Source organism: Podarcis liolepis, assembly GCF_965112155.1.
Source record: "Podarcis liolepis genome assembly, chromosome: 11".
Classification (NCBI taxonomy): domain Eukaryota; kingdom Metazoa; phylum Chordata; class Lepidosauria; order Squamata; family Lacertidae; genus Podarcis; species Podarcis liolepis.
The window spans coordinates 46,328,639-46,352,128 of record NC_139565.1 but is presented as its reverse complement, the minus strand read 5'-3'; the positions used below and the strand labels follow the sequence as shown (position 1 = coordinate 46,352,128).

The window sequence follows — 23,490 nt, the reverse complement described above, 5'->3', positions numbered from 1 at the left end:
TGAGCTGCTGACTTTACAACAATTCCCCCCACCCCACCCCCCCCCCCAAAAGGCGGTTATAGTCCTTTAGACCTACAGTCAGGTCACCTTTCAAACCGATTTTGTAAAGAAAAAGAGACAAATGCTCCACTGTGAATTAAATCTGAACCAAGATCTGCAGTATCGATGGCTGGGGATGTGCGTGTCCCAAAACCCGGAAGTGGCCTCAGCGGTTTTAAAACCCAGGAATCTAGGCAAGTTGCCCCCCTCTATACTTTTCCTATCTCTCGTGGCTACAAAGCCTCCGCGGCGCGATCCTCCCCTCCTCTGGGCTGGAGCATATCACGTGACGAGGAAAAGAAAGAAAGAGGCGTGGTCTGCGTAGCAGCTGCCAGCCCGGACCTGGGAGGCGAGCTCCGCGCGTTCCAGATGGCCGGGGCCGGTTTCGCTGCCGAGCTGCGGCTGCGGCTTGCGGCGCTCAAAGGAAGGCTGCAGCGCTCGAGCCAAAGCGAAGAAGCCTCCGAGGGTAAGAGCGGGGTGGTTAAAACTGCAAAACCCGCTGCGGGGAAGAAGCGCTTCCTGTTTGCATTGAACCTCCCATTCTCCCTTTTAGCTTAATTGGGCAGTCCTTGGTTTTAGGGTTTGTTTGTTTTTCTTAATTAAAAACCTCCCATTTCTTGGGTTTTTTTCGCCGCCGCCGGCATTTGTTGGGGTATGTGCCCAGTGCCGGATTTACGTATAAGCTAAACAAGCTATAGCTTAGGGCCCCACTCTCTTGGAGGCCCGTAAAAAAAAAATGGATGTACATTTCCAAAATATAAGATAAAAAATAAAAATAAAACCTACATACAGCAAGTGTTTTGTGTTGTGTTGGCTCCTACGATGTAAGTAATGGGCCCCACCTGCTAGCCTGCTCCGTAAAATACCACTGGTTTGCTCATTTCTATATATAGGGTGCCTTACATTCTGCATGGACTGGTTGCATTGTTGTTGTTTAGTCGTTTAGTCGTGTCCTACTCTTCGTGACCCCATGGACCAGAGCACGCCAGGCACTCCTGTCTTCCACTGCTTCCCGCAGTTCGGTCAAACTCATGCTGGTAGCTTCGAGAACACTATCCAACCATCTCGTCCTCTGTTGTCCCCTTCTCCTTGTGCCCTCAATCTTTCCCAACATCAGGGTCTTTTCCAGGAATTCTTCTCTTCTCATGAGGTGGCCAAAGTATTGGATCCTCAGCTTCAGGATCTGGCCTTCCAGTGAGCACTCAGGGCTGATTTCCTTAAGAATGGATAGGTTTGATCTTCTTGCAGTCCATGGGACTCTTAAGAGTCTCCTCCAGCACCATAATTCAAAAGCATACATTCTGCGGCGATCAGCCTTCTTTATGGTCCAGCTCTCACTTCCATACATCACTACTGGGAAAACCATAGCTTTGACTATACGGACCTTTGTTGAACTGGTTGCATGGCAACGTGCAAATGGCTTTAGATACCTATTAGATCCATAAATTACCACATAGCATATATTCAACACAAAAAACAGCGGCAATTTGTTGTTGACAAAGGATAGGTGGACATATAAAGGGCCCCGCTACCTTCAGTAGCTTAGGGCCTCACCAAACCTAAATCCGCCCTGTATATGCCCATGGAGGTGCAACCAGAAGCAAAGCCTTCTCCCCAGCTTAGATGTCAAGGTCTGCATAGGATTGCAAACCTAAGGACGTAGGAAACTGCCTGATCCACACTATGGGCGCATATGATTTGTTGTTGCCAACACTGGCTGGCAGTGGCTCTCCGATGGATTCAGTCGAAGGCACCTTGCCAGCCCTACCTGGATGAGCCTGAGACCTTGGCATGCAAAGGGGGTGTTCTGCCACTAAGAGCAGCTGCCTTCTCCTGGATTTGTAAAGGGTTTCTCATTCATTATGTTGTAAGGGTTTTGGGGGGTGGGGTTCTGTATCACACTTGAGTCCCTTCTAATTTCTTGGGGGTCATGGATCCAGAAAGGGTTGAAAAATCTAATGGATTGTTGTACTAGTCAGGCAGAAAGGGACGTGGGTGGCGCTGTGGGTTAAACCACAGAGCCTAGGACTTGCTGATCAGAAGGTCGGTGGTTCGAATCCCCGTGACGGGGTGAGCTCCCATTGCTTGGTCCGTGTTCCTGCCAACCTAGCAGTTTGGAAGCACGTCAAAGTGCAAGTAGATAAATAGGTACCACTCCGGCGGGAAGGTAAATGGCGTTTCTGTGCGCTGCTCTGGTTTGCCAGAAGTGGCTTAGTCATACTGGCCACATGACCCAGAAGCTGTATGCCGGCTTCCTCGACCAATAAAGCGAGATGAGTGCCGCAACCCCAGAGTTGGTCACAACTGGACCTAATGGGCAGGGGTCCCTTTACCTTTACTAGTCAGGCAGGTTTTTTGTGGCACCTTTGTAGCTCAGTATGAGACTTTTGCTTCGAACCCCACATTGGGGACTCTGGGTCGCATGGAAACTTTTGCACCCCTGTGGTGCAGGATTGGGTCGTGCATAAGCTTTTGCATGAGCCGCTAATGTTTTACAGGTTCTGAATACTGTAATATTTCAATGATGTTTGTGGGGGAAATACTGTCTTATATGGATTGTGTTTTGATGAGGTCTTTGTCTCTTTTCATCAACAGATCCCTTCTTAATGCAAGCTTCTGCTACTCTGGAAAACTTGACGGACCTTTGTAACCAGCCTGGAGAAAATGGCACACTTTCCAAACTCTTGCAACTTTATACGCAGGTACTGTGCAGTGATGAATTTTCAGCTTTTTAGGCTGCAATTTTAAGCATGCTTGGACAATAGGATTCATAGTATGTGAACAGCAATATGGTTCGTACTGGCGAGTAAGAGAATTTCCCAGTGAAAGAGTTAATATGAAATAAATGCTTTTTTGTGGTTAAACTGGAATGGGGTTAAGATTAATAGCACTGTAAATACATCTTAGAGTTGTATATTTAAAGGAACAGACAGGGCAGTCCATGAACTAGTTTATGGGTGTGGTAGAAATATTATTTTTATTTATTTATTTACCCTATTTTGTATATATAAACTGAGGTGCTGTTGTAAAATTTCAGTGACACAAATAAAAAAACTAGCTTAATGGTGATTAAGATGAGCTTACCTTTGTGATTCCATTGACTTACTAAATTTGCTTAAATGCAGTTTTCAGCCTTGATCTTTCTGTGGCTTAAAATCTAGAGCAGTTACGTATTCTAGTTTCTGTTTCATTTTTTAATTTTATTTTAAAGAAATTAAGAGGGCTTGATACGGTCAGTGCTTTTTTTCTGGGGGGGGGGGCGCATACCCCTAAACATTTTGTGAATCTCTTTACTTTTGTCCATTTACTGTATTTATTTTCCCCGATTTGAACTATAAAATGGTGATTTTCCTGAGTCAAAAAGAGAGTACCCCAAACATTTTTTTAAAGAAAAAAAGCACTTGATACAGTTATAGAACCATAACATGATAACTTCTGACCTTCACTAGATTTGCTCAGACTGCTTGCCCCAGATATAAGTGAGATGACTTAAGACAGTGGTTGATAAACACAGCAATACTTGCTACCACAAATTCTTGCCAGCGTAGAGCAGGCACATAGGAAATTATCAGGCTTTTATTGATAAAGTCAAGTTTTGCCCACTCCGATTGACAGCAACATTACAAGGTCTTTCTTACCACCTGGAACCTAATCCCTTTTTAACTGGAAATGCCAAAGACTGAAGCTGGAACCTTCTGCTTGTAAAACATGTCTTATACCACTGAAGTTGACCCCTTCCAGAACAGCCTTAAAACTGAGGTGCTGAGCTGATTCATTGCATCAGTATATTTGTCAAGGCAGAGAATAGCAGACCTATTATGCTAATATCCACCACAGGATGCTTAATTTTCAAGTTCTGAGGTTACAGAGAAGGTATTGGTGACCTGGAAGTGTTGAAGGTAAATGTGGTCTTGCAATGATCAGTGATGCGTGTCCCCCTCCCCCTTGTTTGTATATTCTAACATGCTATCATGATCTTCGGAAAGGGATTCCAGGATACAGCAGTGAAAATACTTGTACAGGTTGAATCCAGCCCAACGCTGGCATTAGCAAATCCATCCTTTGCACTGTGGTTTGTAAACTTCTGGTTAGAAATCCTTGCAGCCTGGTCAGGGGAGAAGGGGAAGTGTAGAAGGGACTTGCTTTCAATCCCCTTCTTGGAAAGTTGCCTTAACATAGTACTTTGTTTAGTCATTTAGTCGTGTCCGACTCTTCGTGACCTACTAGTAACATAGCACTACTCAGAGCTTACTTGGTCAACTAGGGAGGACGAAACAGGTTGAAGATTGTGGTGCTGATATTTTTCCACCTTTTTAAAGGCCGTCCTGGATATCACATATTTTGAGGAGAACCAGCTTGTCGATGAAGACTTTCCAGAGGAGTCCTCTTTGCAGAAAGTTGAGGAACTAATCAACACACTTTCAGAGCCAGAGATCTTGATCAATGAAAGCGGTACATCTCAAGAAGTGAGTACTAAGTGTTAAGTCTCATTCGCCTGTATTTCTTTAAATTTCATGTAACACGCAAAAACAACCTCTAAGCCCTGTTGCCTTCAGTGTCTCTGCTCAGATTGTATTCTCAGTTTCTTTGTTTTGAATTTTTCAGCCCATAGCATTCAGTGGTATTATCAGCAATAAATACTGACTTGACACCCGATGTTTGTGTTGAACTGTGTTAACTTTTATTTAGGGAAATTCACTGTTGTCAGGCCTCAAGCCAGAATTTTTTGTGTTGGTGGTGGGTTCCCTAAAATGTGAGAGGATAGTGCCATACAGTGGCCTGCATCTAAATAAAGGCAACATAACCTAATTTAAAGTTTTTAGGTGCTATTTAGCCAAGTTTTATTCCGAATAATTTCCTGCTGAAATTAATGAAACTCACCTGGTTTGTTCATGAATTTCAGTGGCTCTACTCTGAGTAAAAGTTAAATACCACCCATTGAGTTGCCTTAAAATTGAATTTTAATAAAAGAAAATGAAATTATATATTTAAAATAAGCACCTGTTGCTTATAATTTTAACTCAGTGCATTTCTATTCATTAGCTAGATTACTGGAAGGCAGTGTGACACAAATCCTATGCATGTTTCATGCAGAAGTAAGTTTCACTGTAGTAAGATTTGCGCAAGAATACACTGGATTGCACCCATTCTGATAGGACCCTGCCTGCCTGTTTTGTTTTATTTTGCCACAGTAAAAGTGGAATCTGTAACCCAAAGTGTTTGTAACCTGTAATTGAATATAATGGAGATAATGCAATGAGGGAAGCACAGGGGAAAAATAAATTGAGACAGGCTTTGAGTGTGGAAGTTTTAGTTGTGCACCCAGTCAGCTCTGTTCGACATATGTAGTTCTACAAACAGTTGGGTTTCCTGTGTCTTGTGAATCTGAATCCCTCAGAGTGTGGCTACAGCGTACAAATCTGATTTGTTTCATGCCGTTGGGAGACATTCACATTAAAAGATATGAAACACTATTTTTAAAAAAAACCTCAAAACTCATTCCACCAACTCATTTCCAAATATGCTATGTTTGCCCTTTTTATTCAAGGTTTAGGCATCTTAATCAGTGTGGATATCTGATTTATTTATTCATTTCCAGCCACTCGCAGTGCTTGGTGTAGAACTGCTGGAATGTCTTTACTGGAGGAGAGGAGCCTTACTCTATATGTTTTGCCACACGGTGAAAGGAAGGAAGGAGAGGTTGATGAATAAGACCGATTTGTTCAAAAAGGTAAATCCCTTTCTGCTGAAAAAGTTGTTGTTGGCACCCATCTGTTTTGAGACAACGGCGGAGAGAGCAAGGTTTTGCCTTCAGTCCTGCCCAGCAGAGCAGCAGGACTGCAGATACAGTCGTGGCTACAACACTCCATCATGCTTTGTTGCTGCCCAGCCAGGGTTAGGATTGCTCTGTTAGTTGACATCGTGCAAACTTGGTAAATAAAGCCCAGCATGTTTAGGATTGGATTTCCTGCCAATTTTCATCCAGATTTAATTTACAATTTAATGTTTGTCTCTTTTCCTTAGTATACAAGAGAGGTTTGAAAGGTTTGACTGTAGGTAAAGGACTGTACCTCAATGGTAGACCCCGTATTTTGCATTCAGAAGCTCCAGGTTCAGTCTTTGCCATTGACAGGAGTCTTGCCCAGCCCCGAGACACCAGACAGCTACTTCCAATCAGTGTAGATAATACTGAGCTGTAAAGTCCAGTCGCCTGGCTCAGTATTAAAACAACAGCTTGTGTTTGCCTTCTTTAGGAGTTGTGTAAATTAAGCGATTCTTTTGCACCCGACTGCTCTCATGCCATGACTGAGTCCTGTTTGTCGTATTTAGTACTGTTTTTTAAGCTTTGTGACTAGAAGAGGGAGGACATTCTTTCAGAAGGAGGAAATGAAGTTTAAGACTAAATACATAAAATGCAGTGCTTATATTTTCTCCTTCAGTTTCTTAATGAAGGAATCCAGTACTTGGTGAAGATGCTTGAGTTCAGATGTTCTGATCACCCCGTTGAGGACTTCGTGTTTCAAGACACAGACACGGCTAGATTAATACATGAAGGTAAATATTCCATCTCCTGCCAACCTAGCAGTTCGAAAGCACGTCAAAGTGCAAGTAGATAAATAGGTACCGCTCCGGCGGGAAGGTAAACGGCGTTTCCGTGCACTGCTCTAGTTCACCAGAAGCGGCTTAGTCATGCTGGCCACATGACCCGGAAGCTGTACGCCGGCTCCCTCGGCCAATAAAGTGAGATGAGCTCCGCAACCCCAGAGCTGGCCACGACTGGACCCAATGGTCAGGGGTCCCTTTACCTTTACCTTTAAATATTCCATATGGTGCTTTTTTTGTCTCCTTTTCTTTTAGAAGAGTTGTTTAAAAGAACGACAAATCAAAGATAATCTTGGATATAAGCTATTTTAAGCCACCCATTATCTCTCCCTCCATAGGCCCCATCTATAATTTTGATTATTTTTTGCCTACCTTAGGAGGTGGTTGGTTAAGTTGGAAGAAAGCATTCTCAACTGATTGAGAATATATTACTAGCTGCCTTATCTTCTACATTAAATGAACCTAACAGGAAAGCAAAAGAACACATTTGATGCGACAATAAGCTTATTTTTGTTTTTATTATCACAGTCTAAAAAGTATCACCCTTGAGTAAATTGTGAGATTTTTTTTCAATGGACCTCTCACACCCACACTTGAGCCCAGGTCAGGCACAATGCTAAACTATGGTTTACTGTTCCATGCATGGGCCACTGGCTTGCACACTCCCCTTTCCACAAGGACTACACTGGTATCCCAATTGGAATAAACCACCTGTGACCAGTATCTTGGAAACTTTATGCTGCACACTACAGAACTTGTAGGGATGCGGGTGGCGCTATGGGTTAAACCACAGAGCCTAGGGCTTGCCGATCAGAAGGTTGGCGGTTCGAATCCCCGCAATGGGGTGAGCTTCCGTTGCTCTGTCCCAGCTCCTGCCAACCTAGCAGTTCGAAAGCACGTCAAAGTGCAAGTAGATAAATAGGTACCGCTCCAGCGGGAAGGTAAACGGCGTTTCCGTGCACTGCTCTGGTTCACCAGAAGCAGCTTAGTCATGCTGGCCACATAACCTGGAAGCTGTACACCGGCTCCCTCGGCCAGTAAAGCGAGATGAGCACGCAACCCCAGAGTCATCCGTGACTGGACCTAATGGTCAGGGGTCCCTTTACCTTACAGAACTTGTGAAGAGGAACAGGTGCAATTTTAGGGATTTCTCTTGTATGTTTGTCACTCACAAATTGCAGCCTTGTCATTTGCAAAATGTAGCTATTAGATAGAAGTTGTACCTATTCAGAACCGCTGCTCGCCTTCAGCTGCTTCTCTCCCCTACCTTTGGCAGGCATATTTAGCGACACCCACCTGCTGGCTATGATGTACTGCGGAGAAATGTGCTACTGGGGACTGAAGTACTGCAGAGAAGTTAAGGAACGAAGTCGAAGCGTAGAGGCAGGATCGAGCAGGGAGCAACCCGGAAGCTCACAGAGCGAAGTTCTGGACCATCGAGAGACGGGAGAGAAAGTGCTCCTGAAATACATAACTGTGTGTGAAGGACCGTTGAGACTGCATGACTGGGATACCAAAAATGCAAAGCTCATACTGGACTATTTTAAGCAGTTTTCTGCCTAATTGACTTAAGGCCACTGAGAAATGGGGGGGGGGGGGACACATTATTTTTCCTTTTAGAAGCTACATTCCCTTGCAAATAATCCGTTGGGGACCACATGACACGGGTGGTTAGAGCACTGCTTTTTTTTTTCTTCTCCCCACAAATTACTTTTCCCCCTTCCCCCAAATCTTCACTTAACCATGGTTAGCCTTGGAAGTTCTGAAGCGACAGGAATGTTTGTTGGGTTAGGTGCCAAGGATGCTTCCCCTACCTATTCCCAGTGTTTTGTCTGGCTCATTCTCTTTGCAGCAGCTTCGACTTCTGCTGGAGAGAATTGAGGGTCAAGAAAACACCAGGGAGCTTGGAGGCCTGACCACAAAGAATGGCAACTAGAGCTTCCCAACTCTCCTCCCAGCAGCCATCGCTTTTGCTGAGCAGAATGAGGGAGGGACTGGGAAGCAGGGGGCTGGCTTGCAGCAGAGGAGATGGGGGGAGTTGCAGAGGAGGGGGTTGCGGCCTAGGTGGAGGCACCTGAGGCCAGGTAGAAAGGTGCTGTGGGCTGGGGTCGGCAGAGAGGCTGGCAGTTCCTTGTCCCTGATTTAAGCGGATGGTGTGCCTTCCCAGAAAACTGGGGCAACCTTGTATAGCTCCTTGCAAACCTGAAGTTGTAATTTGTGCCTTTAAACAAATACACAACATTTCAGAGCATATCTTGACTTAATTTCTGTACAGTTTACGAAACTGCCGTACAAGTTACTTTACAGTAATCCTTCTGAAGCTGCTCCAGTTGCCGACAGAGTATAAGTCTCCAGGTAGAGTTTCAGGTAAACCTAAGTTGTTGGCATCTGTCTAGAGACAATGGAGTGCGCTGGGGCGGGGAGTGAAGCCAAACTGCTGTGTTAGCAGCACCAAAGAAATATGTTCTAGTTAAAATCCATATAATTTAGCTTTGCTTGGTACATAAAACACATGCAAAATTGCGTAGAAATAACTAAAAATGATTACCAAGTAGCTGCAGTTACATTATATATTATTATTGCTGTTATTAATAATTATTATTATTTTACCCATTGAAGATACCTAAGACTTTGGAGGAAACCCAGTTTGGCATCAACCCCATGCACAGAGATAAGCAGCACACAAGGATGCAAAATAAAAATTAGATGTAATTTCCATGTTTGCAGGAGTTCTAGGGTTGCTACCACGTCTGGAGTTACTTCGATGTTGCTGAATTTCTGCTCCCCAGCAGAGAAGTGAAAACTGCGGCAATGTCTCAGTAAAGTACTCTGTTTCTGAGTGTCTACCTTTTCTAAAATATTTCATTCTCCCAGCCACTCAGCACCATGTGGCCACTGAATGCGCTCAGTCTTTGCTGGGCTGCTCTGGTGATGTTTTGTGCTTTGACAACCCTTTTTGCATTTTGCTGCCTGTTCATACTTCCCTCTTCTATGTGGATTAGGTGGAGGAGAACAATAACCTTCCCATTTAATGCTTATTCATTAACATGGTTTAATTCCCACCTTGGAACTGTTACATACTGCAGGGAAGGACTAACAATAAATATATGCTTGCATCCTACATCAGGTTTTTAAAGGGCCTAATTGGCACAGGAGGGACAATTTGGGAATGACAGCAGGGCAGACAGCTCCTCCTTGAAAATCACTGTCCTCTCCTTGCAACATTTAAGCTTTTTTTAAAAAAAAGTTGGTGTGCAATGGAAGCTTTTTATTTATTTTTTAAGTTTGTATAAATAAAAATGTATCACTGCAAAAGAAAACCCAACTAATAACATTTCAATAAACTGAAAACAACGTAAGGTTGTACATTGTCATTGTACTTACCGTATTATTCCAGTATATCAGGAACACTCTTTTCTCCATAAATTTAGTGGGTCAGTTTGCATTCTCCTATAGTAGGTTAATTTAGCCATTGTCACAACAGACAAGACCTTTTTGAGCTATTCAAAAATAATAGAAGCTCTTTTTCCAGGTCTTTTTTTTCCAATTGTAATTTTTGTAGTCATAATTAGGTCAGATACCACTTCTGTATCATATGAAACAATGTTCAAATCCAAGTCTGCTGGTTCTTTTTAAAGATGGAGAGCTGCATAGGGTGGTGGGGCTGAGGAACAGAGCTGATGGGGGGAGGCAAAAAATGGAAGGGGGGAAAGCTGGGAGGATGGGATGGGTTAATGTGTTTGAAACAGATGGGAGATAATGAATGGAATGGAGTTGTGGAAGTGTTGGTGACTCCTGCCATGTCATAGAATACTGGTGAACCAGTCCAACCCCCTGGAATTAATTTTCTGCCCAACGTGGAGCTTGAAACCACATTTCTGAGACTTGAGTCTCATGCTCTGCCGATTGAGCGAACTCTTTTCTTGCAACTTTAAGCCATTGGTAGAGCAGCAGAAAACAAGCTTGCTCCATGTCCACTGTAGCCAACCAGCGGATGTTACTGACTACAACTCCCATCACCCCTGACTACTATTCATGCGTACTTTGGAGCGTATTTTTATTGCACCACGACTTCTGGAACTTCCACGCGGCTGCGAATGCTTAATCGTGGGGGTTTGGCTTTTGCGATGCTCGCGCGCTAACCCAGGACTATGTGGCGCTGGCCACGAATCCGGAGCAGCAGCGCGCAGTTGCCAGCAGGACTGGAGGGGAGGTGGCCCGAGTGCCTCCCACGCCTCCGGAACAAACCGGAGGTGGAATCCCGGTGGGGGGCGCGGCTTCTTCGCCAGACTTTACTTGCGCGCAAGCAGCGGCCGCCGGGAGCCACCTCGCACTTCGCCTTTGCGCGGACGCCACTTTCCTCCTCCATAGACCCACCTCCTGGTGGGATCCGGGCTCTGACGCCAAGGGGCGCAGGATTCCAGCTGCTGCAGTGCCAGGGGTACTGAATCGTAGCTAAGTAAGAGACGGGGAGGGTTGCCGGTGCGCCCCGGAGCGATGGCGCAGGGCGGCAGGGAGTGGCAGAGCTTGGAGACGCTCCTGCGAAGCAGCCTGCGCGTCCTGCGCGGCAAGTGGGGGCAGCAGCAACAGCAGCCGGGGAGGCTCCCGGAGAGCGACGATCGCTCTGGGGAAGAGGAGGAGAAGAAGCAGACGACGCCCAGCGCCTTGGAGGCCCTGCCGGTAAGCGCAACGCCGCTCCGACCCGCCTAGCGCATCCTAGCGAGGCGAACGGCCGCCGTTTCCAGCAGTGTTGCCAAAAGTTCCCCGTTGGAGCTTCCTGTTCGCTCGGCTTCCCATTGGTCCCTTCACGGCCCCGCCCCTTTGACGTCAGGCAGTTGCACTTTCCAATTTTTATTTTAATAATATAAAGATCCGTGGTGCTAAATGTTTAGGTTTAGTGAATATTAGTTTTTAAGTAAAATTTCTGTGTTATAACTGGGATATGTTATAAGACAATCTCTATGTATTAGAAAGGGAGTTATGCAAGGAGGTTGAGGTGTTTATGTGCAATGACTGGATCTTGAGAATGTCATCAGGATCCAAGAGTATTGGAATCTGTGGACTTATGAGCATCAGCAATTAGCATGTGAAGAGGTAAAGGTAAAGGGACCCCTGACCATTAGGTCCAGTCGTGACCCTCATCTTGCTTTATTGGCCGAGAGAGTCAGCGTACAGCTTCTGGGTCATGTGGCCAGCATGACTAAGCCACTTCTGGCGAACCAGAGCACCGCATGGAAACGCCGTTTACCTTCCCGCTGGAGCGGTACCTATTTATCTACTTGCACTTTAACGTGCTTTTGAACTGCTAGGTTGGCAGGAGCAGGGACCGAGCAACGGGAGCTCACCCCATCGCAGGGATTCGAACCACCAACCTTCTATCGGCAAGTCTTAGGCTCTGTGGTTTAACCCACAGCACCACCCGCGTACCCAGAGTAAACCTGGGTAAATGTCCTAAGTGTGTACCAGTCTTTAATCCCAGTCAATCTACAGGTGCTGATGAAGTAAGGGGAACCCCTTTGTTAGGTGACACCTGGCGGGAGAGAGATTAACCGTTAGTACTTCAAAGCACCAAAATAGCTGGCCATTAGAATGCAACTGAATAAAGGAGGCTTAGTTGTTAGGAACAGCAGAATTAGGATAAATGCCTTGGACTCCATGGCTTGGGGAACAAGCCCCTCTTGAAATGACCATGCTGTAAGATTTGGACTCCTTCCATGCGCACTTGCAGGTGTAAACAGGTAAATAAACCATATTTTTCAAAGCTACAACAATCTTGGCCATGACTTCAATTCTCCAAGGGAACACAGGCCCTGGGTGAGTGCCTGGAACCCCCTGGAATCATGCAGAGAGTGGGAGTGGCACCCAACTTTTGTAACAATCTTTTGCTGCGTGCCACTCCAGTTTTTGAGGGCTGTGAGACTCCGGGGGTCCCAGTGCCTTTTCAACCAGGGAATTTCCTTTTGGGAATGAGGCACAGCTGAGATTGTGGTGGCCTTATGATATCTGGTTTATTTACATATATATACAACCTGAGCCTACGATGGCGGGGTTCACAGAACAAAAGGGTCTTGTTTTCCCCATAACCACAGCCTTGGATTGCAGCAAAAATCTTCTGTGGGTTTTCTTCTGCCTTTCCAGGCTGCAGCTTTTTCCTCTAGGTCGAATCACAGCGAAAGGTGCTCTCAAATTTTGTTCTTATCTGAGAGCTGGAGGAGGGGCCCCACCCATTTGGCATCTTGCATAGAGACCCCTTTCCTTTGCTCTCTTGATGGTCCATCACCCAGGCAATTATTTGGCTTGATGTGTTTTTCACGCTTGCTGGACTCAAGGATTAAATGTCTGGCACCCTGTTTAGCACCCCTAGCCTTGCTTAAATTCTAATACTTGCTGGATCCAGTGATTAAAGATGTCTGGCTGTTATGAGACATTGCAGTGGTACCTCGGGTTAAGTACTTAATTCATTCCGGAGGTCTGTTCTTAACCTGAAACTGTTCTTAACCTGAAGCATCACTTTAGCTAATGGGGTCTCCTGCTGTCGCCTCGCCGCCAGAGCATGATTTCTGTTCTCATCCTGAAGCAAAGTTCTTAACCTGAAGCACTATTTCTGGGTTAGTGGAGTCTGTAACCTGAAGCGTATGCAACCTGAGGTACCACTGTATTAGGTAGATCAGGGGATTATTTGTATATATTATTATACCATTATTATTTTTATTTGGAGGTCCATTGCTGGGCATATTCACACCATAAATTTAAAGCATATGACTTCCCCCAAAGAATCCTGGGAACTCTGGTTTGTTCAGGGTGCTGGGAGTTATAGCTCTGTAAGGGGAAAATGGCAGAAAGTGAAGAGGAATTAAAGAACCTTTTAATGAGGGTGAAAGAGGAGAGATCATGGCCACTGGGCCCATCACCTCCTGGCAAATAGAAGGGGAAGAAATGGAGGCAGTGAGAGATTTTACTTTCTTGGGCTCCATGATCACTGCAGATGGTGACAGCAGTCACGAAATTAAAAGACGCCTGCTCCTTGGGAGAAAGGCGATGGCAAAGCTAGACAGCATCTTAAAAAGCAGAGACATCACCTTGCCAACAAAGGTCCGTATAGTTAAAGCCATGGTTTTCCCAGTAGTGATGTATGGAAGTGAGAGCTGGACCATAAAGAAGGCTGATCGCCGCAGAATGGATGCTTTTGAATTATGGTGCTGGAGGAGACTCTTGAGAGTCCCATGGACTGCAAGAAGATCAAATGCATCCATTCTTAAAGAAATCAGCCCTGAGTGGTCACTGGAAGGACAGATCCTGAAGCTGAGGCTCCAGTACTTTGGCCACCTCATGAGAAGAGAAGACTCCCTGGAAAAGACCCTGATGTTGGGAAAGATGGAGGGCACAAGGAGAAGGGGACGACAGAGGACGAGATGGTTGGACAGTGTTCTCGAAGGCACAAACATGAGTCTGACCAAACTGCGGGAGGCAGTGGAAGACAGGAGTGCCTGGCGTGCTCTGCTCCATGGGGTCACGAAGAGTCGGACACGACTAAACAACTAAACAACAACAACAAAAGGGGAAAACTACCATTCCCAAGATTCTTTCAGGGAATTCGTGGCTTCTATATGCATGGTGTAGATCTGCCTGGTTCCGATACCGTTAGCATATATTTTGTAGTAAATCTTTTTTAGAAATATATGCATTCTTGTATACGTGAAGAGGAAGTTTTGTCAGGGACTACTGTTAAGTTTTTATGTTTCCTAAATGATTTATGAATAAATATTTAAATTTTATTTTCCAGATAGATGTGAAGTTATACATTATGTCCTTCCTCACACCCAAAGATCTGAGTAATTTGGGAAGCACCAACCACTACTGGAAGCTAACAATCCAGGATCCCTTGCTATGGCGCTATTTTCTCATCCGCGATCTTCCTTCCTGTCATTCTATTGATTGGGAGTCAGTCCCTGATGCAAACATATTTAATAAATCCATTTTTGAACTTCATAATAGTGCCTCATGTGACTACATGGCTGCGTAAGTATCCTCTCAAATTCCATATAGGTAATGTACATCTTTATAGACATATGAAGGATTGTGCTGAATGCCGCCATATTTTTTTTATACACACACACACACACACACACACAAATATATATAAACAAAAAAAGGAAAGGGATTTATGATAGCATAAGTTAATGGACTACTCTTCAGTAACAAGTAATTTAAAGGTACAATTTCATGCTAAAGCCTGATTCTAAAATTACTCCTCTTTTTGTAAACATTCTTTAACTCTTGGCATCAATTATATACTTGCCCATTCGTATATCATTAAAATCTGTTGGGCTCTCTGAGTTCTCAGCACTGAGCATTTTCTTGTGTGGGGCCCTTCAACTCATGCTGAGTCTTGCCTTACTCCTCCTAAGATTTGGCACTCAGTTTTCATTATTATGGGGTGGGTTGTTGCTTTTTAATTTTTACACAGGTACAAGAAGTGTTACTCCAGGCGTAAAAGATGTCCGAAAGCCAGCCGGCCCTATTACGGATCCGTCACTTCCTTTCTGCAGTCGCTGGTCACGCAGGCAGAGCCTCGCTTTGCAATGTTTGGGCCGGGCTTGGAAAACCTGGACGAAGCTTTGGTGAACAGAATGATGGCGAGCCCACATATTTTGCCGCTGGCCGGTAGACCTTCTAGACAAATGCACGGTAATGTCATTTTCTTTTCTTTTAAACAAGCAAATGAAAATGGCCATGGTGAACATTTGAAGCCTTCTTATACTGTGTGGGATGTTTTCTGACCCTGCTACAGAACGCGGTTCAGCTGGAGGCAGAGTGGGACCAGCTCTACCATTAGGCAGAGAGAGGCAGAGGCTTCAGGTGGCAAATGCTGGTGGGGAGGTAGTGATTGGATGTTTGTGTGTGTGTTATGCAGCCTGCCCCCTGTAGGCCCCAAGCTACCCTTTGAAAAAGTAATATTCAGCTGATGGCCCAGTGGGTTGTCTTGATGTCTCAGGGAGCGTCATGTCTTGGGCGGGTCTGACAGAAGGTGCCAAGTATTGTGCCTTGCCACTGACCCATTGTCTCTCCTAAAGCATGCTGGCCAGGTTGGTGGTTCTGTGAATTAATGGAGGACTAAGATTTGACAAGGGGATGCGGGTGGCGCTGTGGGTTAAACCACAGAGTCTAGGACTTGCCGATCAGAAGGTTGGCAGTTCGAATCCCCGCAACGGGGTGAGCTCCTGTTGCTCGGTCCCTGCTCCTGCCAACCTAGCAGTTTGAAAGCACGTCAAAGTGCAAGTAGATAAATAGGTACCACTCCAGTGGGAAGGTAAACAGCGTTTCCGTGTGCTGCTCTGGTTCGCCAGAAGCTGCTTAGTCATGCTGGCCACATGACCTGGAAGCTGTACGCCGGCTCCCTCGGCCAGTAAAGCAAGATGAGCGCCGCAACCCCAGAGTCGGCCACGACTGGACTTAACTGGATTTGACAGGACAAAGGAGTAGAGGATCAAGTTGGCCTATTTGTCCACATGCCCAAAGCCAAGGTTGGTCAAGTTATTTTGGCACCTGAATTGGGAAATTCACATAAGCCCTTCTGTCCCTCTCTGAAGCAGAGCCTAAATAATTTATTTCACAATTTAAAAACAAAACAAAAAAACCCACACTGTTGCCCGTGACACTTAAAACAGCAGCTGCTTCAGTTTGCCTAATATCAGTGCCAATCTATTATATCTGGGGAATTTAAACCTCATGCTTTCAAATGACACACTAGGCTGTCTCTGAAGGAACCGGGCAGAGGGCCTTCTTGGTAGTGGAATGCCCTCCCTTCAGATGTCAAGGAAATAACCATACAACTTTTAGAATACATCTGAAGGCAGCCCTGTATGGGGCCATTTTTAATGTTTGATGTTTTATTATGCTTTTATACTTATTGGAAGCTGCCTGACCAGAGTGCAACCCAGTCAGATGGACAGGATTCAAATAATAAAATTATTATTATTATTATTATTATTATTATTATTATTCATATATGATCTTCTGAAAAGCTACCAGCTCTCAAATTCTTTGCCTTTCATTTCTTCTTTCTTTGTTTCACACAGGGATAGGATCAGGGGTCACATTTCGTTTGAATGGCCAGAAATTCACCATTCTGACATTGTATACAAAAACTAGGTAAGTTGTTATCCAAGGTGCTGTTTTTCGCTTGCTTGCTTTTTTCTTCTTGAGCAACGGTATTCCAACAGCGATAGGATTGTCCCAAAAGAAGAAAATTCTAGATTCTATCATCGTGTAGATTCACACAGGAATTTTCAAACACTAATTGGATTGTCTCAAGAGGAGAGCAAGCCCATTTCAAGAAGTGCTTATTCTGTGCAAGTTTATTCCAAGGAAACCTTTGGCCACAATCTGGGACATGGCCTCATTTGCTCTGTTCACTCAGCAGGAATGTGGAAACTTCAATCCCCAAGAGCCAGAGTAGACCTGTGAATTGTTCGTCTGCTTGGACTGCCTGGCCTAGATGTGTACAAAAGACTACACTGTTCTTTCTTAAGGCACTAGTCCTTAGCAACTTCAGTTCTGCGCAGTTCCTCCCTTCCTTCCTTCGTGCATAGTATCTGAAGAAACTGGTTTCTCTCCTCTCTTTCCAGCAAGGAAAGACTCAGAGCGAAGGAAGAGGACACTGATCCTGTCAACAAGATGTTCTCTACGGAGTCCAGTATTGATGGGAAAACGCATTACAATCTGATCGAGCCCGTTAAAAACATGTGCAGACAAATCGATGGGTTCATCTATGCTGCAGATGCCGAGGTTGATAAAAGTAAGGAGCTTTGCTCTGTGTGGGTCAAAAAGGAATAATTATGTTATACCACCCAATCTGTTGGGGGATCTGTTGTATTCTGTATAATTAGTTGTGCGTATATGCTTTATACCAATGAAAACCTTTACAAACTAAATAAACGTAAGGGCTTCTGAATGATGGCAACATAGCTGGCAGAGGGCGGCAAAGCCTTTATCTTCCTCATTCTCTTTTTGCAGGAAACAACCGTCAACTTGAATTTGACTGGCTGGCAGCAATGCTTGACCCAGTCCTTGGCCCTACAGATAGACCTCTGCTTGTCCTGTCCTGCGTTTCCTGTGCTGAGATAGAAAGGATTCCTTGTGTTTACATGGCGCATCAGCTGCAGCTGAACCTGCTTGGCCCGCGGCCATGGATGGTAGCATTTATTATTATTATTATTTTGCTCTTGTTTGTTTTGTTTAAGTGTCTGCCCCAGCCTGCATTCCACTTTTGGAATTATGAAACAGATTGACAATAGGTTCTGGAAGCACTATTACTCCACTTGGTGTAAATTGAGGCTGCCAATCTATTCTCAGTTATATGGGAGTAATCCCTGTTAAACCCAATGTGACTGACTTCTGAGTAGATCTGTATAGAATTTAACTGTAGGTTACAGAACTGGCCTGTACCTAGGATGGCTTTTTTTCTTTTTAAACAAAGGATTACAGTGGTACCTTGGGTTACAGACGCTTCAGGTTACATACGCTTCAGGTTACAGACTCCGCTAACCAAGAAATAGTACCTCGGGTTAAGAATTTTGCTTCAGCATGAGAACAGAAATTGTGCAGTGGCGGCGCAGCGGCAGCAGGAGGCCCCATTAGCTAAAGTGGTACCTCAGGTTAAGAATGGACCTCCAGAACGAATTAAGTTCTTAACCTGAGGTACCACTGTACAGTTGTATCTTGGATTCTGAACACCCTGGTTCTCGGACGTTTTGGCTCCTGAATGCCGCAAACCCGGAAGTGAGTGTTCTGGTTTGCAAACGTTCTTTTGGAACCCAAAGGTCCGACAGGGCTTCCGCAGCATCTACTTGGCTGCAGGAGCTTCCTGCAGCCAATCAGAAGCCATGCTTTGTTTTCTGAACGTTTTTAAAGTCGAACGGTCTTCTGGAACGGATTCCATTCGATTTCCAAGGTACGACTGTATGTCTATAGCAGCCTGTAGGCCAGATTTAGCCCACAAGGGTATTTTCCCTGCACTATTCTCACCTGCCCACATGTCATATGTGATACCAGGTGTGGGGCAGGCAGAGATGCAGCTGCCGATTGGCAGCCTTAAGGTGCATCGCGAGTTGTGCATTGCGAAGGGAATGCAGGCTTTAGCTGGAGACTGGTGGAGTCAATGCCTGCCAGATAAATGGTGTAAAACAGTTCATTCCACAGGAAGTTCGCTCACAGAGGCAATGCCTGCAGAAAGCAGGCCAGTGTGGTGTAGTGGTTAAGAGCGGTGGACTCGTAATCTGGTGAACTGGGTTCGCTTCCCCGCTCCTCTACATGCAGCTGCTGGGTGGCCTTGGGCTAGTCACACTTCTCTGAAGTCTCTCAGCCCCACTCACCTCACAGAGTGTTTGTTGTGGGGGAGGAAGGGAAAGGAGAATGTTAGCCGCTTTGAAACTCCTTCGGGTAGTGATAAAGCGGGATATCAAATCCAAACTCTTCTTTCAGCTCCATGCCGATCAAGCTGAAACCTCAAGCACCTTAGCTTTGTGTAAGATACTGACATTTGCTTCTTTCTTGGCTTTTACAGGTTCAGGATACTGAAGTTTCCACGTTGGATGGACTGGTAGATGGAATTCAGTGGCTACTGGAACAAACCGAATGTAAAAATGCCCAGTAAATTAGGCATGCTTACAAATGCCAGTGTGATTTAAAATAAAAAGAAAACAAATGCCTTATTTACAAGCAAGACTTGAGGTGGGCACAATTTCTCCTTAATTTGACATGAGCTGAGAAGAGATTTTTGTGCATAACATGGACCAGCATTGTCCTAAACCTGTTGCTATTTAAAATGCAGACTGGATAAAACGGAAAAGGGAGGGATTGTATCTTGGGGGGGGGGGTATTGGCATAGTGGTGGCACTCCTCTTATGCTAGCGTCCCTCCCCATTGGCATGTTTATCCAGTAGTAAATCTCTGAGAGGTGCCAGGCTACTGCCATTTAAATTTCCCACAATGACTTCAATGTAACATTGCTCTGGGGCAGCACCAGTGAATTACGATGGTAGGCACTCAGTCCTGATCACCAGATTTATTTATTTAAAAAGTAACTGGGGGGACGGGACTGGCAGCTGCCCAAAGATGCCATGTGGTGATGCCAGGCTTGCTGGATTCTAGTTGTGTAGGCTGTTTATGGTGCTGACAGTATCCAACGCAAGCTTTTAATCAGGTAATTCTGGACCATAATGCACACATTTAGTGGAATCTCTGCAACAGTGCAATAGACGGGTAACTGATGGACATTTCTTGGAGTGGAGAATATGAATGACCATTTTATCAAGTGCACATAAGAGAAAAGTTGGCCATGTCAATCAATCATTCAATCTTTATTATGGTCCAGAGACCCAACAAATCATACAAATCAATACACAATTCATACAGCCTACCTCCAGGTTAAACAAGCATTTTGTTTAGAATATAGGGCTCATTTATTCTTGCAAGCACCGATAAAAACTTTGCCACTAGATAACGTTCTAGCATTTGTCCGGTCTTCCAGTAGGAATCTGACATAGTGAGCCTCTGGTTTTCCCGGGAAAGGTACCAGCAAGGGTAGTATCAGTTCAGCCCTGGAGTTGGCCATGTGCCCCCACCCAAGTTTGTTGTTAATGCCCAACATGTTTCTGAAAATGATTTCAAACTAAAACCCATACAAAAGGGGTCAATCTAAAACCCATACAAAAACTCTCTCTCTCTCTCTCTCTCTTACCATATGTCTCAGGAAACCACTTAAAACATCTTAACAAAGAAACTTGCTCTGGTCAAATTCATTGGGAACAACCATTCAAACCTTACCTCTTCTGGAATGAACCAAACACAATAACTTGAAATACAATGCAATGTCTTTCTGAACCCAGTTCTACTGGAAACTACATATATTGTTTTATCAGGAGGAAAAAAGGGGGGGCATTGGTGAAAGAGAACAAATAAAACGATGTCACAGCACTTTCTAGTTACTCCTTTTGTTGGAACATTGCAGGAAGAAAAAAATACTATGGAGGTTTTTTCCTTGGCCATATGAAGCTATGAGGTTGAATGCCCTACTAAATGTTCGCTTATACAGAGGGGGTATTTTGAAGGTCATTGAGTTTGGTCGACTGTAGAAAAGGTTTTCTTTTTACAAACACATTCAATCGCATATAATAATAATAATAATAATAATAATAATAATAATAATAATTATTATTTATTATTTATACCCCACCCATCTGGCTGAGTTTCCCCAGCCACTCTGGGGGGCTCCCAATCAGTGTTAAAAACAGTACAGCGTTACATATTAAAAACTTCCCTGAACAGGGCTGCCTTAAGATGTCTTCTGAATGTCAGGTAATTATTTATCTCTTTGACATCTGATGGGAGGGCGTTCCACAGGGCGGGCGCCACTACCGAGAAAGTCCTCTGTCTGGTTCCGTGTAGCCTCACTTCTCGCAATGAGGGAACCGCCAGAAGGCCCTCGGCGCTGGATCTCAGTGTCCGGGCAGAACGATGGGGGTGGAGACGCTTCTTCAGGTATACAGGACCGAGGCCGTTTAGGGCTTTAAAGGTCAGCACCAACACTTTGAATTGTGCTCGGAAACGTACTGGGAGCCAATGCAGATCTCTCAGAACCGGTGTTATGTGGTCCCGGCGGCCACTCCCAGTCACCAGTCTAGCTGCCGCATTCTGGATTAATATGCATTACTGCATGCCTACTTGGGGCAAAGAGAATTTCACCATGTCTTTGGGTGGATAAAGTTCTTCATGTGCGCCTACTGTTTCTCACAGTGATGTGTGTTTACTGTGATAAGTTGTCAGTTGTTAAATGAAAACCAGAACAAGGGGGGGCATAGCACCGGATACAGGAAAACAAAGGAGAAGAACTCAAAATGGACCTCCAAACGTTAGCTGTAGTTAATACTGCCTCCAGCAGTGGCGGGAAAACATCGCCATCGTGGCTAGCAGTGATCAATAACCTTATCCTCCATGAATTTGTATAAATCAGGGTTTCCCAAGCTTAGGTCTCCAGCTGTTTTTTTAGACTACAACTCCCATCATCCCTAGCCAGCAGGACGAGTGCTTGGGGATGATGGGAATTGTAGTCCCCAAACAGTGGGAGACTCGAGTTTGGGAAACCTTGGTCTTAACCTTTTTTCAAAGGCATGCTGGCCATTACTACCTCTTGTAGTATTCCATAGTTTTAACTCTGCATTGCATCAATAAGGGCTTTCTTTTGCCCTAAATGTGCCTGCATTGGCGATCCCGAAGTTCTGGTATTATGAAAGAGGAAGAACAAACAACCTTCATCCATTTTCTTCTTCCACGCCATGTGTGCCCACTCTTACTTGCCTTTCTTACTGACTAAAAGGTCCCAAATTCACCAGCTGCTTCCTTTTGAGCACATGCTTACAGTATAATCTATAGCTTAATACATATATATAGCTAAGTTCCACCACCGCCTTGCATTGCTATGCCCATTCCCCTGAAGTAGGAAGTCTTCCTGCAGACGTTGGAGCCAGTGTGGAATAGTGGCTGGTGGACTAGGACCTGGGAGGTGAGAGTTCGAATCCCACCTTGGACATGAGGCTCACTTGGGCCAGTGGCTGTCTCTCACCTTAACCTACCGTGTAAGACTGTAGTGAGATTGGCGGAGGCATGGACACCACCTTGAGCATCTTGGCGGAAAGATGGGGTATAAATGTAAAAAAATAAATGTACACCTCACTAGTGGAGGGCAATAGAAAAAGCAGGACACGGGAAGGGGGGGGGGGGAGTTGTAACAGTTGTCGATACAGACGTGTTTTAATTTACTGCTAATTGTCTTTAAATGATTTTAAATTGATTATTCTAATATTTCTTTTAAACTGCCTGAAGGTTTTGCTACGGTCAAATTATATTATTATGTTTTGTTAAATAAATAAAAATGTATGAATCGCCTTCCCCTCAAGGCTAAGGTGACTTATGTAAAAAAAGCAATGTACCAAAAAGATAAATAAAGCTAGGTTTTTAAACTATACAGAATGAACACCTTTTGGGCCAGCTGGAAAAACCTGTCGAAACAAATATGTCTTCAGTTGTGTCTCAAAAGTACAAACTGTGGGTGGCGCTGTGGGTTAAACCACAGAGCCTAGGACTTGCCGATCAGAAGGTTGGCAGTTCGAATCCCCGCGACCCCATTGCTCGGTTCCTGCTCCTGCCAACCTAGCAGTTCAAAAGCACATCAAAGTGCAAGTAGATAAATAGGTACTGCTCCGGCGGGAAAGTAAACAGCGTTTCCGTGTGCTGCTCTGGTTCACCAGAAGCGGCTTAGTCATGCTGGCCACATGACCCGGAAGCTGTACGCCGGCTCCATTGGCCAATAAAGTGAGATGAGCGCCACAACCCCAGAGTCAGTCACGACTGGACCTAATGGTCAGGGGTCCCTTTACGTTTTTTACTGTGTCTCAGCAGGGATGCTGTCTCCTGGAACCAGCCCTGCCGCATGGAAAGCCCTGCTCCTAAGTTGTTGCGGAGTTGGCTCCTGATATTTTAGGGGCTTCCAAACGAAACTCCACTATACAACAGAGTAATCTATGTTTACTCAGAAGTATGTCTACTATGCAGTTCAGGCTTTACCTGCAAACAAGTGTTCAAACTATTGCACCTCCTTCCCAGCCACCAGGTGTCACCTATGTTACACTGGAGTGAAGAACAGAATTTAGAAAAAAATCTAGCTCCTTTTTATCTACCTGCATTTTGCATTCGGGTGTGAATGTGTGAAAGAGTTGTTGAGCTTTTTGGGAGGGCGGTTTCAAAGCACTTTTTCTGCAAAAACAACAATTTTGGAATGAATTGCCATTC

At 44.8% G+C, this 23,490-nt stretch overlaps 2 protein-coding genes across 3 annotated transcripts; both read left to right on the top strand.

The window, feature by feature from the left end:
* Nucleotides 1-175: 175 nt before the first annotated feature.
* On the top strand, nt 176-10,001 carry RIMOC1 (RAB7A interacting MON1-CCZ1 complex subunit 1; the record flags this gene model as incomplete). The annotated part of the gene is given in 7 exon segments (XM_083466326.1): nt 176-296; nt 299-505; nt 2,635-2,741; nt 4,359-4,505; nt 5,639-5,770; nt 6,480-6,594; nt 7,919-10,001. Coding segments are annotated over 7 exon segments (1,116 nt in total). The 3' UTR covers nt 8,206-10,001.
* A 555-nt stretch (nt 10,002-10,556) lies between these two features.
* On the top strand, nt 10,557-20,619 carry LOC310688991 (F-box only protein 4-like). 2 transcript variants are annotated; one of them, XM_083466183.1, is made up of 7 exons: nt 10,557-11,322; nt 14,426-14,661; nt 15,110-15,330; nt 16,722-16,794; nt 17,271-17,440; nt 17,659-17,837; nt 19,208-20,619. In XM_083466183.1, the coding sequence occupies exons 1-7, from the start codon at nt 11,140-11,142 to the stop codon at nt 19,295-19,297; spliced, it is 1,152 nt and encodes a 383-aa protein (XP_083322309.1). In that variant the 5' UTR covers nt 10,557-11,139; the 3' UTR covers nt 19,298-20,619. The 2 variants fall into 2 exon arrangements, with proteins under 2 accessions (XP_083322309.1, XP_083322310.1); XM_083466184.1 differs by having other exon boundaries at nt 10,571-11,322; nt 14,430-14,661.
* The last annotated feature ends 2,871 nt before the right edge of the window (nt 20,620-23,490 follow it).